The sequence below is a fragment of the Galeopterus variegatus genome, unplaced genomic scaffold (genome assembly GCF_000696425.1).
Source record: "Galeopterus variegatus unplaced genomic scaffold, G_variegatus-3.0.2 Scaffold545, whole genome shotgun sequence".
Taxonomy (NCBI): domain Eukaryota; kingdom Metazoa; phylum Chordata; class Mammalia; order Dermoptera; family Cynocephalidae; genus Galeopterus; species Galeopterus variegatus.
The window spans coordinates 157555-173936 of record NW_007726656.1 but is presented as its reverse complement, the minus strand read 5'-3'; the positions used below and the strand labels follow the sequence as shown (position 1 = coordinate 173936).

General features: G+C 37.2%; 1 protein-coding gene across 1 annotated transcript in view; it reads right to left on the bottom strand.

The window, feature by feature from the left end:
• Window positions 1-16382, bottom strand: part of CDADC1 (cytidine and dCMP deaminase domain containing 1) — a 43029-nt gene that overhangs the window by 9442 nt on the left and 17205 nt on the right. The window contains exons 5-8 of the mRNA XM_008569925.1: window positions 12343-12392; window positions 9068-9237; window positions 7054-7243; window positions 3606-3666 (exon numbers count right to left, since the gene is read on the bottom strand). Of these exons, the coding sequence (XP_008568147.1) occupies window positions 3606-3666; window positions 7054-7243; window positions 9068-9237; window positions 12343-12392 (471 nt within the window). The remainder of the gene's footprint in view (window positions 1-3605; window positions 3667-7053; window positions 7244-9067; window positions 9238-12342; window positions 12393-16382) is intronic.

Here is a 16382-nt window from a genome sequence, read left to right as displayed (position 1 = left end):
TATTGAGAGGTGTTGCTTTATTCCTAGCATTTAATTATTTTTTTGGTTTTCTTGAGTGATATTTGTTCCTTGTTTTCTGTTTTGCTGTTTTATTTTCTGTGTTTGTTGGTTCCTGATGTTGCAGCTAGTGTTTTTGTTTGTTTTCTTTTCATGATTGTCATTTTTATTATACTGGTGGGTTTTGATTTTGCTTGGATTATTATGGCTGTGGTAATTATCTTTCAGGGTCCAATCCCAGTACTCCCTTGAGAATTACTTGTAAGGGTGGTCGTGTGGTGATGAACTCCCGCAGTTTTTGTTTGTCTGAGAAATATACTATTTGCCCTTCATTTTGGAAGGACAGCCTTGCAGGGTAGAGTATTCTTGGTTGGCAATCTTTGTCTTTTAGTATTTTGAATATATCATCCCATTCCCTTCTAGCCTTTAGGGTTTGTGTTGAGAAGTCTGATGTTAACCTGATTGGAGCTCCTTTATAGGTTATTTGATGCTTCTCTCTTGCAGCTTTCAAGATTCTCTCTTTGTCCTTGAGTTTTGTCATTTTGACTATAATATGCCTTGGTGAAGCCCTTTTTGGGTTGAATACGTTTGGAGATCGTTGAGTTTCTTGGATCTGTAGATCTGTGGTTTTTCTTATGTCTGGGAAGTTTTCTGCCACTATTTTGTTGAATATGTTTTCAATACATTCGCCTTTTTCCTCCCCTTCTGGAATACCCATGATTCGGATATTTGAGCGCTTAAGGTTGTCTAATATCTCTCTCAGATTTTCTTTGATATCTTTGATACTTTTTTCTTTTTTCTTGTCTGCTTGTATTATTCCAAAGAGCCCATCTTCAAGAACCGAGGTTCTCTCTTCAACTTCCGTTATCCTGCTGGTTAAACTCTCCATTGTGTTTTTTATTTCGCTGAATAACTTTTTCAGTTCGGCAAGTTCTGCTATGTTTTTTTTTATGACAGTGATTTCTTTGTACATTTCCTCTTTCAGGTCCTGTATGTTTTTCCTGGTTTCATCATGTTGTCTAGCTGTGTTTTCTTGTATCTCGTTCAGTCTCTTTAGGATTAACACTTGAAATTCCCTGTCATTCATTTCAAGGGCTTCTTGTTCTATAGGATCTAGAGTTTGAGATTTATTGACTTTTGGTGGTGTATTTTCTTGGTTTTTTGCATTTCGGGTATCTCTTTTTGGGTGTTTGTTCATTTTGGCAGGGATTTTCTCTCGAATCTTGGACCTCCGATTCAATAGATGGGGTTATTGAGCCTTGCAAAGCGTTCCTGCAAGATACGGAATTGTTCTTTCTTTCTTTATTTATTTCTGAGATTCCGCCTCCTTTAGCCGGGACCCTCCCCACTCTGTGTGCTCAGGACAGGGCTAAGGCATGTCTTCTACGAACCTTGACTTTCAGTTGAGTCATCAAAGTTGTGCCCTGCCCCGCCCTGCCCAGCAGGTGTCCTGACTCTCCGACTGCCGGGAGTGAACTCCTCGGGGGAGGGTCCCTCAGCCCACAATTCCTCTTTGACTCTCCCCGGCACGGGTCGGCCCTTCTGGAGAGCTGACTAGTAAACTTCAATGTAGTTCAAGGGGTCTCCGGGCTCCCCTCTCCCCACCAGAAATCAGTTAGGGGTTCTTCCAAACTGAGGACCCCAGAGATGGAATTTGCCTCCTGGGAAGAGGGAGTTTATCTGGGGCCAACGCCCAGGGTGTGGCGGAGAGACATCTGGGCGGGCTCCTCTTCCCTGCCCCCCCGATGCTGGCCGGGGGCTCCCCACGCTACCAGCCCCGTCTGAGATCCACGGGGAGAGTGGGATTGTAGGCCGGTCCACAGGCCCCGGGGTGCCCCGCGTCGAGGTAAGCAAATGGCACGTCTCAGTGCGGAGCCGAGCAGAGATGGCTGGCCTGACCTCACTAAGCCGGACGTCTCCGCCCCCACCCGAGAACCTGGAGGCAGCTCTGTTGTGGGCGCCTAGCCTGGTGTGGTAGGCGGGAGCCAAGGCGGGCGGGGAGCAGTTGGGCTTCGCCCCGCAAGTGGGGCTGGGCTGGGGGTGACTCACAGAGCTCGCAGAGTTGGGCCGGTCCGGCGTGTTTCACTCCGTTTCTGCGCCGGTTCTGCTGGCTTTCTTGGCCTTTGTTGTCTGGGCTGATCGCTCGTTCCCGCAGGAGGGCTTGGGTGCTCTCAGGAGTCCTCTTCTGTGTCGGCCCCAAAACCTCGAACCTGCTGCCGCTTGTTTGTCGATGTAGGATCGTTGTTGAAAGAATTATTCGCCTTTTGTTGCTCTTGGAAATGCAATTAATACTCTGGTGTCACAGCACACACTTCTCAGGATTGCGCTGTCTCCTGGCACGGCCGCTCCAGACCCGTCGCCATCTTAAGTCTCGGGCAAAGTGCAGGCTGGCTGTGGAGAGAGCTGCAGCAGCCGCCTTTGCACTCTCTTAATGGTATCTTTTGATGAATAGATGTTCTTAATTTTAACACAGCTAAATTAATTCATCTTTTTATGACTGGTGCTTTTTTTAATCCCTTCCCTAACAATATGGAATTATTAACTGATGTCTCAAACACTGTAATTGAATATACACTCTTTAATCAGATCCATATATTTTCTTTCCTTCTTTTCTTTTGCTTTTTTTTCCTGATAAATTTTTTAAAAGAAAGATGTACTGGATACATATTTTTTTCAAGATTGCAAACAATAAATTCATTAGTTGCATAAAATACAGCTAATTCAGAACACAGGAAATTAAAATATTCACACAGAAATTATTTTCTTTTCCTTTTTTTTGGTTTTGATGGCTGGCCAGTAAGGGGATTGAAACCTTTGACCTTGGTGCTATCAGCACCACACTCTAACCAAGTGAGCTAAATGAACAGCCCAGAAGTTATTTTCATAGAGATCTTTATATTTGATTTTTCAGGGTAATAAAATCATTGTTATCAAGAAAACTTAGAGTAAGCTTCCATTTTCCTAGAATACAATCAGATAATATAGCTACTATTTTTAAACAATATTGTAGAGCACTAACTAATGTTCAAAATTAGTGCCTAAGGAATTGTAAGATCTCCCAAAGATTATCTTACATTCAAAATATCTGTGTTAATATGCAAATAATAAAGTTTTAGACACTAGTAATTCATTTCTGGTAGCTATGATAATTCTTGGTTAACCAGATTGTTCAAATAACCAGAACATTTCCATTCTCTGTCCAATCTGGGCAAATGTGACTTTATTCTAGAAGAATGAATATATGCTCAACATCTGGTCCTAGATCCATCTGTGCTAATTATACATTTTTCCTTCCTCGCTGCCCAAGAAACTCTAGGAGAGCATTATTGTTTATTTTTCATATACATTTGATTTATAAATTCAATTTGTACATGATTATTTGTATTATTCTGTAGGACTAATTATTAATCAGCACCTTCATAGAACCTAGCATACGGTAGATACACAAATGTTAATAAACAAACTGAATGGCAAAAATCTAACCTGAAAAAAGAATAAGTTCCATCTATTAACAGAACAATTTCTATCACTTGATCATTAAAATTCACTACAAAACCTTTCTCCTCAGCAACAAAGTTAACCTCAACACAGGACTTGTAAATACTCACTTTCTCTCCTTTCAGGCTCATTTTGTTCCAGACCATAAGCTCCTGATTGATTCAGCTGCCACTGTAAGAGGAAACAAACATTTTATTTATATGCTTAAAAAGGATTTAATAAATAGCATTTCAGCACTCTGCTTTTAAATATCAAAAAAGCTTTAAAATAATACAAGAAAATGGAGTTAGCAAGACCACATCAACAAAGCCCTAATAATGTCAACCTGAGTGATCCTGAATGATAGGACTTCTGGGATCAGAATCAATATTCTTAGAGAAGGAAGGGACCTTAAAGATCCTCTGCATTGATTTCAGAGGTAAGGAAGTGGAAGACCAGAGAATTACAGTGACTTGACCCAGGTTACACACTAACTAAAGGCAGTGCTAGAACTAGAATCTGGGCCTGCCCATGCCCAGTACTATGGAATTTCTACCAGGTCATATTCTATCTCCAGGTCCTACAGAATTTTACAATAGCTAGAGAAGGCCTAGATATTAAAGAATAAAATATGACCAAGATTACCTTGTCTTTTAATATGGTTACATCACATAAGTTATTATTTACATAATGTTATGTCATTCTATATCATATCATATCCTATATCATATATCACTTCTGATTACAGTTTTCCATCTCAACCATTCAAAAAGAAACAGGGAAGCCTAAAGATTCTCAGATATTATACAGAAGACTAGAGCAGCAGAAAAGAAAATGGAGTGTAATCAGTATCTCACAGCACAGTCCTTCCTTTCTTACCTGGCTAGATTCTCCATCACAATCACTCATGGCTTAACAAAAGAGTGCTAGGGCACTATCTCCAGAAAGACACAATTAAGTACAAATTACCTGGGAGCCTCTTCCACAAGCATCAATTAGTTCATCAGATTAACTAGTTAACATCTTGAGCCTTGAGGGGGGATGAGATACAAGACAAACATTTTACCATGTATAAAAAGTCCTTACAAGAGAAGACATCTAGAAATGGTTGGTCATTTATAGAAATGTGATGGTTACAGTTAGCATCAAGAAAGAGAAAGGACTTAGAAGGGGTGGGAAGTTACATAAGAAATTACACACACACACGCACACAAAAGACATGTTTTGAAACATGTTAAACCACTACAATCTATTAATTTGGGCAAACAAAGTAAAAACCAGTAACCCTGAATTTATGTTCAAGATTATTCACAAAAAGGCTTTTTATAAGTGTAAAAAATGAGAAACAATCTAGGTGTCCAACAACAGGAGAATGGTTAAATAAGTTAGGTCTATAGGTTGGAATATTGTATAATTATTAAAATAATTTTTGAAGAAAACGGAAAATACAGAAATATGTTAGTAGTGGTACCTATGAGTTGTGGGATAATATATGTTCTTTTTTATTCTCTGTCTTCTAAAATAAGTATATATTACTTTCATAATTTCAAAAAAAGTAATACAACCTAATAGAAAAAAATCCACACAAATTAAATAGAAAAAAAAAAAGAAAAAGAAGAACTGAATGAATGGATATACACTGGTAAAATCTATTCTTGAAAATAGCGTTATCCAGCCCTAGCTTAGTTTTTGACAATACCATAGAACTAGTTATCTCAAGGTCTATGGTAATATATCAAAAAGAAAAGCAAAAATCTTTCCAACAGAATAAATTTCAATTTAGCTTAATCTTAAAAACGAGTATCAAATTTATTGATACTCTTACACTACTTTTGATGGTCTAAAAGTAACAGTATAATTATTACTGAAGTTAAAATTTAAGACAAATATTAGTTCATGTTAATTACTGGTATTTATAAAACTAGGTGTTCAGCTAACCATTTATATAATATTTCAAGCCATGACAGATGAGGGCAAGGATAAGAAGGGAAAGAACTAATCTGCATCAGAAGAGAACAGAGAAAAGCCACGAGAACGTCTTTTCTCTCGAATGTGTCCTGGACTGAGGGTGCTCCTGCGCAAGCCTGGTCCAAACAGGCCTTTCTGTTTCCCATCTCTGTCCTAGGGCCTCCGTTTGTCTGTCTTCCTGCCTCCCTCTGCTTCTCTTGCCCTATCTTAAAGGCTCTTCTGATCTCTTCATTCTCTTTACAATTGAAAAGCTACTAAAATCGAGTAGTAAGCAAGATATTTCAGAATTTGCCATAATGCATCAGTCACAGTCCTGAAGAGCTAGGTCACTTAATCTTTATGAAGAGAATTTAAAAAACCTATTTCTTCACATTCTTTAGGAGGAATGAAGAGACAGAAAACAAAAACACAAAACTGGAAGAGCTAGTGATTTCTCTGACTAACTGGATGTAAGCTTTTATTTAGTTTTACAAGAGAGGCACCTTTCCCATCTCTCCCTTCTTTCAGTGCCACATCACCCCCCCCGCTTTGAAAACTGTGCTAAACTTTAAATAAAACAATTAGAAATAAAACCAAAAATATGTGACAAAATTTAAATGGTAAAAATTTATGATACTTCATATACACACAGAAATTGGATAGTATATTTCTATATTCAAAATTTTAGATATATGTATATATGAATGTTCTATTCACTCTGGACTCAAACTGATATATATAAAAAGAATGTAAAGCTGAAATTCATAAATAGTTCTGTTATATGCTTTTTCTATCCACTGCAAATTCTAGTATGTAAATCTTACATTAAGTGCCAGGATTAAATCATTAGATGTCATAAAAAACAATGGATGATGCTGGACAGGGTCCCTTTGCTATATAGAACATTACTGGGGCAACTGGTGAATGTTGATTAGAACTGTGGGTTAATGGCACTAATGTATCAATGTTAATTTCTTCAATTTGTGGTTTTACTGTGGTTATGTGGTTATTCCTCATTTGAGGAAATAGAAGGCAATCTGGTATCATGTCAACAACTTCTGGAAAAAAATTTCTTCGTAGTGTTTTTGCAACTTTTATATATTTGTGGGATGTTTCAAAATAAAGTTTTTAAAAACCTAGATACTAAAGAAGATAAAGTTTTGAGTTTTCCATGAACTACCTCAGTACTTTTTAAAAAAATATCAAATATGAAATTCTAGTTTTTTCTGATTTTTATCATGAGAAATGTGTGTGTGTTTATGTGTGTGTCATCTTCCTGTCTTTTGGGTAATAATAAACTATTTTCACCTTTATCCAATCCAGAAAGGCAGGTGAAGGAAGGGAGGTGGGTCAGAGATTATCTTTCATCAGTCACCAGATGGCACCAAAGGGCCCACTGGCTCAAGAGTATGTAAGGTCAATGTACGACTTTCTACAGAGCTGTAAATTCATAATTTGGCAGAGATCCTTAGCTGAACATTTGTAGCTAGGTAAGTGCTTTCACATAAAAATAAACTCAGTGATAATAACTTGTTGAAACTCTTAAAATGGTGGAAATCACTAATTTACAATATAGAGCTGGGTACTTAACATAATAGAAAGTACACTGTGCAAAAATGTGTATCTACTTACTGTAAATTTGCTAACACCCTCAAGTTCCCTAAATCTCATGTAAGAGATGTCTGCCTTCTTTTTTCCAACGTCAACGTCCCCTGCATAGATTTGTTTTATGCCTGCACCTTTAATTAAAGGTACACACTCATCACAAGGGCACTTTGTCACAAAAATCATGCTTCTTTCTTCCGCTTTTATTTCTTGACACCTACAAAAAAATTATAAAATATTAGGGAGGTAGTTTCTGAAATGGTAAGTTCTTTTTCAGAGAAATCTTTAAAATTAAAATTAAAATTGAACTGTTTTAAAAACAGATTTATGTTATAAACAATAATCATTAAGCCTTATTCTTCCTGAATTAGTAAATGTTCAAAATATATAAACCCATAAAATGTTACAATACCACCTGAACAAGACGTTATAACTAAAATTCATTTACTGATTCTAAGCCATTGGCGAGAGGTTCAGTATAAGATTACAAAATAGATGAAAACAGAAAGAGACAGACACCAACAAGAAAGAGAGAAAGATAAAAAAGAGAAGACAATGCTTTCTAAGTAAGCAAGCACCTCTTTTTAATACTGGAATTAGTGCTTAAAAATAACCCATGTCTTAAAAGCTAACCATGTCTGCTTAGACATTAACACATCATGGCAGCCAAAAGACCTACCCCTATCTGGTACCTAAAGGATATTTAATAAATGTTTACTAAATGAATAAATTAATACTAAAATTCTGTTTTGAATTTTAGTTCCCTTATCCATTCCCTATCATAGGATAATTTTATTTAACAAATGTTTGAATTTGACATATTCATACTGCTGTACAAAATAAAGCAAGTAAATATGTAGTAATGAAGAGGACAAGGACAAGAATGGACTTTTGGTGAAATTTTGCATGCTGGGGGGTAGTTTAGGTCTAAGGGCTGCTCTCATCTGAGGCAACAGGGATTGTTCTTCCAGGTTCTGTGGATTATACTGCTCCTAGCCAGTGTCTTCAGTTCCCCCACTGCCAGCATTCTGTATCCATCTCCCTAGTTCAGACCCTCATTTCTGTTCACGTGGACTAAGGCAACAGAATTCTGTACACATAGTCTGTTCAGATAATACACCTGCTACCTAAGAGATGTCTAGAGGGTGGCTCTGTCAATGCCATTCCATTTCCCCACTGCCTACCAAGGAGTCTAACCTCCAAGTCCTGTTGTCCAGTCCCTGCCTAACTCATGAGCTGCATTTTCCATGTGTCCACATTCCAGCCTGACCGGAATATTCATGGTCCTAAACACGCAAGGGATTTTCCTACTGTAGACTGATGCTTATGCTAGAAGCAAGAATAGCCTTTTTTCCTTCCCTTCCTGGAAGCATCTTCAAATGCCGCAGTCCTAGCAATCTTTTAAAGCTCAGCTCAAGTGCCAGCTCTTCCATCAGCTTTTCCCTTGTACTCTGCCTCTTGCCTGCATGTATGTCCACAGCACTTGGTGTTTGCCTCTTCTGCAGAATCCATCGCATGAGGTGGATGCCATCTTATATCTGCTACTGCATTAGAAGCTCCCAAGGACAGAAACCATGTCTTATCAGGTTTTTAATCCCCTAACTTCACCTCCTTGATGGTAAACTCTGAGAAGGGTTTGTGGAAATGACCTAAATTAACATTACAAGGAGGTAATGCCAGTTATGATCTCTAACAAAAGCTCGTTACAAGCAATTTAGTTCATAATTAAGTCTATATATCCGTACAGTAAACAAAGGAGATCTTAATGTCCAGAAATATGAGAGGCTGAGCAAGACCCTAAAGGACAAACTTCAAGCAGTCGCATACTGAAATGAGAGGTGGGAAAAAAAAAAGACTTGCTCAGTAAATTGGAAGGCTTGGAGAATCCATGACAGTGGCCTCAGGTCTAGCAGCAAAGTTATACTTCTGAAAAAAATATTTCTTGGAATTTGAAAAAGGAAATAAATTACAACTAAAAGAAAACTTATTTTGACTAACCTTGCTACATTTTAAAGAAAAATACCTTAAAAGCATTTCATACCTAAATGTCAAGGCATTTTGTTCTGCATGTATGATGTATCTGAATTTCCTTATTTCTCTGTCCTTCTGCTTGTCGTCCATGTGTGGGAAGTCAGCATACTCAGATCCAACAGGAAAAGCATTATAACCACATCCTATGAAGTACATAGCGCCTGTTCCATCACAACTTCTCTATGGAAAAGAACAAACCAACAATGGTTAGCTTCAACCTTCTGAAAAGGCACTTTGCAATGTATTTTTAAAGCTTGCTGTCATACTTTGTAAAATGAATATTTATCTAATTTTCTAAAACAAACTGAGCCATCAAAAAAAATACAGTGTTAGATCCTTCTACTGCAGGGAGGTCTTGCCAAAGCTAAATTCCAAGAAGGCTAACCAGCTTTCTGTCTATGATCTCAAGTCAGTCCTTGGTTTTAGCAGTTAATTAAATACTACCTTGTTTAATTCAAAAATTGTTTCACTTGATTCAGATATTTCTCCCCAAATAGATCCTGGAGAGCAGAAACCATGTTTTTATACTTTTCTATTCCTTTAAGTACACATGTTAGAATGTTACATACATAGCAGGTACTCAGTAAGTGGTCGTTAATTATGCTTACATGCTCTGTGCTGTACTACTCATTAACAAGTTAGAAATTTTAAAAACACTTCGAGCAATTTCTGTTGGGTTAAAAATGTGTTATTGTGTATAGGCCAGCTGCAAAAAAAAATAAAAAAGTGCTATCATTATTTAGTTGTAAAATAAAATCATACTTTCTGTTAATTTTCAATACTTATTGAATCTCTGTTCTATGTGTGTGTGTGTGTGTGTGTGTATTTTTATTATACATACATATGGGGTACAACGTTGATTTTCAATAATTATGTAGAATGTGTGGTGGTTAGATCAATAATCAGCTTATTCATCATTACAATATGCAGTCATTCTTTGTGTCCGTTGACCATCTATGTATATATTGTCATAGAACTTCTTACTTCAGTGGCTCTTTCTTATTTCTCTTGGTCAATGGCATACTAGTTGTTAATATAAATGCTTTATCAGTTATTAGAATGAAATATTTTACCAATAATAAGTGTTTATAATAGCTTGGAATATACTGTAAATGTCATTAAATTTCAACATATTATAATTACTCAAGTGATAATATCACAGACTACTGTAGCAGCTTAATAAAAATCATTGTGTTATGTAAGCCAACAGAAGCTTGCAAATAAAATGTTATCTCATTAATAAATCTTTTTTTTTTTTTTTTATAAAGATGACTGGTAAGGGGATCTCAACCCTTGGCTTGGTGGTGTCAGCACCACGCTCAGCCAGTGAGCAAACCAGCCATCCCTATATAGGATCCGAACCCGTGGCCTTGGTGTTATCAGCACCGCACTCTACCGAGTGAGCCACGGGCCAGCCTTCATTAATAAATCTTCTTGAGCATTTACTAAATGTCAAACACCATGCTGAGTTTTATATGCATTATTCATTTGGTCATTCCTCAAAATAACCTAGAGAGTAGTACTGTTATTATCCCCATTTTACAGATAAGGAAACTGAGGCTGAGAGATATTAAACAACTTATCTAGGGTCACAAAGCTAGTTAGTAACATAGCCAGAATTTAAGTCCAGGCTGCTTGATTCCAAACCCACATCTTTTCACTGTACCATGCTGCATGTCTCCACTAGAGATAACTGGAAACTTAAATTCTCCACAGAGTAGTTAAGAACCAGATGTTGAGCCAAAGGGCTGCTGAGCATTCCTATAAATGCAAAAGAGAATTTGTCGTGTTCCAACCACAGCCCAGTCCTCTGCTAGGTGCTGATAATGCCGCTGTAAACACAGAGTCTCTGCCTTCATGATCCTTATAATCTAGACAGGGTAGGAAACTGGACACATAACTTTATGATGGGTTTCACAAATGAGTTGTACAGAATGCTATGGGAATTTTTGGCAGAGGAACCTATTCTAGTCGGAGTTAACAGTTGGGGTAGAGATAAGTAGAGTCAAAAGGTATTTTGAAAGTGGAATCCACAGCTGCAGGTGACCGACCGTACGTGTGGAGTAACAGGGAATGAGATGGTGACCACTGACCAAGTAGTAGGTTAGCAGGGACAATCTGGATGTACTGATGAGGATGAACTTGAGGGGCTTATGAAACCAAACAAACAGCCAAATTACTTGTGGTAAAGTCTGTTGAAGCAAAATGTAGGCTCATATTTCAGTCAGCTACATAGTTACTAAATGTCTCTTGATCTGTGCCCTCATAACCCATCCCCACAACTCCAAGTCCTCATCACCTCTTTTTTATTAATCTCCCTATTTCTGTCTTGCCCCACTTAATTTTTCTTATAATGTAAATCTGATAAAACCATTTTCCCACTTAAAATATTCTTGTACTGCAATGTCCAATACAGTAGCTGCTAGCCACATGTGCTTAATCTAAACTGAGAGGTCTTTATAAGTGTAAAATACATACAGGATTTTGAAGACTTAATATGAAAAATGCAGAATATTTTATTAATAATTTTTGTATTGATTACATGTTAAAATGATATTTTTAGGCATATCAGAATAAAATATATTCTTAAAATTAATTCACCTGTTTCTTTTTACTTTTTAAAAGTAACTCCTAGAAATTATGCCTTTTATTTCTACTAGTTAGTGCCATACTAGGGTATGCCACTGCCTAAAGGATAAAGTCCAAGTTCTTTACATGACGTACAATGTTCTTCATGGTCCAGTCCAATTTTTGCCCACTCTACTCTACACAGGACGTTGGACTCCAACATGCCACGTTCACCTACATCTTCCCACGTTTTCTCTCTAGCCCTCTACCTTTGCATGTATCCTCCTCATCCTACTGACTGCTCTGTTTGATGAACTCCTACTCATTCTTTAAGAGCATGTTACCACCTCCAAGAATGTTTCACTCACTTCTCCACGCACAGTAGTTTCCTCCTCTATGTTCTCACGGTATCAGTCATAATTACACTTACGTACCCATCTCTTTTTTACTTCTCTGACTCCATCACTAGAGAAAGAGGCCATGAAAGGCAGAAAATGTGATCTTTAAATACCCAGTGTTCACTGTGGCACAGTGCCTAACCTGTAGAAGGTGTTTAATAAATGTTTGCTGAATGAATGACTCTATCTAGAAAACTGTTGAGGGAATGAGAAAATGTTTATTGAACTTAATAAATTAATCTCAACAGGTCAATAAATGACTGAACTATGTTTAAACAAAATCCAGGTTAAATATTTGAAGAATTATTTTCATACTTACAGATTTCCCTTCTGCCCAAATAACTGCTCCAACTCCTGTTTTATGATCCTCTGAAAGATATATGGCATTTAAGTCAGTTAACATCAATGATCTGTTAGTTTCAGAAATACATTTTTCCAAAAATAAAACACATTTATTGAAACATACTTCATAAATGTAGCAGCAATCCTTGACATCGTCAGTAATTACAGAAAAGTATTAAAATAAATACTTTTAAGTATGGACTATGGGAGCTAGGTACCAAATAGCTAGACAGGGTCATTACCAACCCAGTCACACATCAGGTATATGTGGAGACCTCTAAAATGGCGGTGCCCAGAATCAGGTCCCTTCAAAGCTATAACCAGAACTGAGAGCAACCTCATCAATTCTCTACTAACAAGTCTGTTTCTAAATAACGACTTCCAATAGATGATGAAATTGAATAAGAAAATTTTTTTCTAAACTAATAGATTTAGTGTAATAACCACTCACAACAATCAAATTTGTCCTCTCCTAGTATTTTTTACACTCTAACAATGGAAATTACATTTTATAGAAATGTTCTTGCTAAGAAAAAACTTAACAAACTTCTAATACCCTAGGGCATTTTCATACTGGTGAGGATTAAGTGAAACTATGGCTTCACCCTATGATTGTTTCCAATGATAACATATTTAAATACTTAGCTTTCCAGAAAAATAAAAAGAAAATTTGTGCCACTATTGCGTTAAAAACTAGGATGCCTTAAAGATAAGTTAAAGAAAAAGTGATGATAATGTAATAAAATTCCCCATCGCCAGCTCAAGGAAGCTCAGGTTTTCAAAATTATACCACAAAGCATTTTCATAATTTATGTTAAGCACTTTTTATCTGTGATGTCATTTTCACCCTAAAGGTAAAGCAGGTAAAATTTCCATTTCTAGTTGAGAAAGCAGGCAGAGAAATTAAGTGATTAAATTTAGCCCTCCAGACCCAACCTACCTGCCTTTCCTCCTCTGCTCCCCCTGACATTAAGATTTCCTTAACAAAGATTTCCATTTATCGCCTCGTATGTGCCAAGTACTGTAAGAGGCTGAGTATCAGTGGACAGGGAAATATAAGTCCCCATCCTCATGCAACTTATAGTAAGATGGGGAGGAGGACATGACAAGAAAACACACATGTATGTGTGTGCTGTGCTTGGAAGGATGTGAAGATGATGCTGAAGGGTAGAGTATACAGGAAAAGGGATTTTGGTGTAAACAAAATTTTGTTCCTTCCTGGACCTTTAGATGGCTTTATGCTCATTTCTAAGGAAAGCGGCAGAAATTAATAAACATAAGCTTATATTTGCCTACAAAACCAAAACCTGTCCTGTAACTAAAGTTCTTAATACATGCATAAATCTAAAATGAAAAACTAATGTAGAAATTCTTCATAGTAAGAGTCCACTTTTCCTACCATAAACACTAAATATTTTTCATGTTATGTTTTGTAGTCTCAGGAGCCACTTTTTCTGTTTCAGCCTAGGAACAGACTAAACCTTGTCAGGAGGGGGAAAATGTGATTTTTCTGTCAGCATGCAGCTCTACTGCCAGCTAAGGTTAGTTACACCAAGACAATACTCATTACTACCTGTTTTTTCAAATAGAAACAAATTCTCATCCATGTAACATGGAGTCAATTTCATCTAACCCCAAGGCTGGTGACAGATGAAGTAATTTCTCAAAAATCTTTTCATGTCTTTAATTTTTACAGAAATTGCTCCCCCTGGTCTGGTCACTTACAGGGTTTTCTCTGTGCAACTTTGAAGAAATGGTCAACTTATGATCATTGAGCCAAATCCCTGGGGCTCTTTGATCACTGAAAGTCAGAGGAGAATTTTTTGTCCTACAGTTGTGGAACACAGGCATGGTTATGTTAGCTTCTAATCCTGTGGTCACATCAGTGCTTATCCAAGTGTGCCCCACTGATCACTTGCATCAAAATCGCTGGATGCTTGTCAAAAAGGCAGTCTCCCGGCTTCCATGGAGATCCCCTGAACCAACCTTTCCAAAGGAGGCTGGCACATTTTGCACAAGCTCCCCTTCTGATTCTTAGGCATACTAAAATTTGAGAACCACTGAGTTATGGTCTAAAACAGTTAACTTTCTTGGCTACTCCAGCCTATTTTCATCATCAACACTTCCAGGAGGAAGGCATAATCTTTAGCTTCAGAAAACACCTAGTCTAATGGGAAAACTGGACTCAAAAAGAGTTCAAAACTCAGTACTTAAAAGAGGTCAATAAGATGTGATGCCCTCCTACCCTGTTTTCCTCCAAGAGTACAAATGCATTTTGTCATTTTTTTGCTACCTCTAGGTATCCTAGAAACATACTTTTAATGACAACCCTGTGGATCCTCTTTATTCATAATTCAAAAAGCAATAATTAAGCACCTACTTTCAATTCATTTTATAAGTCTGTTGTTAGAGGTTTTGGAATTCATTTTAATCATATGTATATTTCTAAATGAAATGGTTTAATAAAATGGCATCTTCATATATTGATTAGGGAGAAATAAAGTCATCAAAACCAAATGGAATACTGTGCAATTAAAAGCTTGGGTAATTGAAAGCACACTATTATCATGGGGATATCCGCTATGCTGGATTGTCCTGTTAAATGAGATACAAATATAAATCACCTAGTTCAGTGCCTAACACATACTAGGAGCTCAATAAATTATCACTGTTACTTATCATCAGTGAAGACTTCCAGGTTCAGAATCCCTTATCTGAAATCCCTTATTAAAAAGTTTTTTCGACAGTTTGATGCATTTATTTTGTGGCCAAACCTGACTCAAATTGAGTAATTTATAGTTCTTAATTATTCTGCTTAGTGCACATATTTGTACATTTTTATCCCATATGTATTAATGTATTTGACTCCAGGGTACTGTCCCACAGGGAGTCCTACATAACAGTAATATGCAGTATGTATATGCACCCTTATTACCTTTTCAAAATCTGAAAAATTCTGAATTTCTTTTCATAAGGGATTGTAGACCATTTATCTTTGGATATAAAAAGATTTTCTTTTATCCATTCAACACATTGTGTATAGTGCTAAGAAAAACAAAAATGATGATTAAGATAGGGTCTTTTCCCTGGGAGAGCTCTCCATGGAGTAGAGTGAGTGATGGTAAGAGATGCATCTTATTTAGGATTTGAGTTCCAGTCAAAAAAATCATCCACAGTCAAAAAATTAACTTCAAAAAAACTTTTAAATTGCCCATCAAGTGCATAAGCATAGTTTTATGTACAAGACTCTGCACAGTAATAATAAATTTATAATATAAAACTATACAGTAGTATAGACTAATATATATACAAGTTTATATCTATACATACTGCATCTTTAAACACTGGGATCACAGATGGTATAACAAGGTGTTCTCCTATGAGAAGCAAGAGGTACTGAGATCAAGGAAAAGAATGGCAGATTCAAATGTCCCATCTTACTCTGGAACATAGGTAGGGATCTGCTGAATTCTAATTACTGAAGGAATTAGTGAATTATATCTATACAGCTATTCCCATTTACGTATTTTGTCTTTCGAGAATGGTTTACAGAAAAATTCTCTACAAAGCTGGTGTTGGCAGAGATTAACATAGAACCCATGACACAAGATCATTACATTAAACAGGATATTAAATTCTTTTAAAATAATTGCGTGTGGGCCGGCCCGTGGCTCACTTGGGAGAGTGTGGTGCTGATAACACCAAGGCCATGGGTTCGGATCCCATATGGGGATGGCCGGTTTGCTCACTGGGTGAGCATGTTGCTGACAACACCAAGTCAAGGGTTAAGATCCCCTTACCGGTCATCTTTAAAAAAAATAAAATAATAATAATAATTGCGTGATTATCAACCCTGCTGAACATCAGAATAACTTGCAGAACTTCTTACAAAACATAGGCCTAGGGCCGGCCCGGTGGCGCACTGGATAAGTGCGCTGCTTGGGAAGCGTGGCGGCGCTCCCGCCCGAGGGTTCGGATCCCACATACAGACCGGTTCCCGCTCACTGGCTGAGCGAG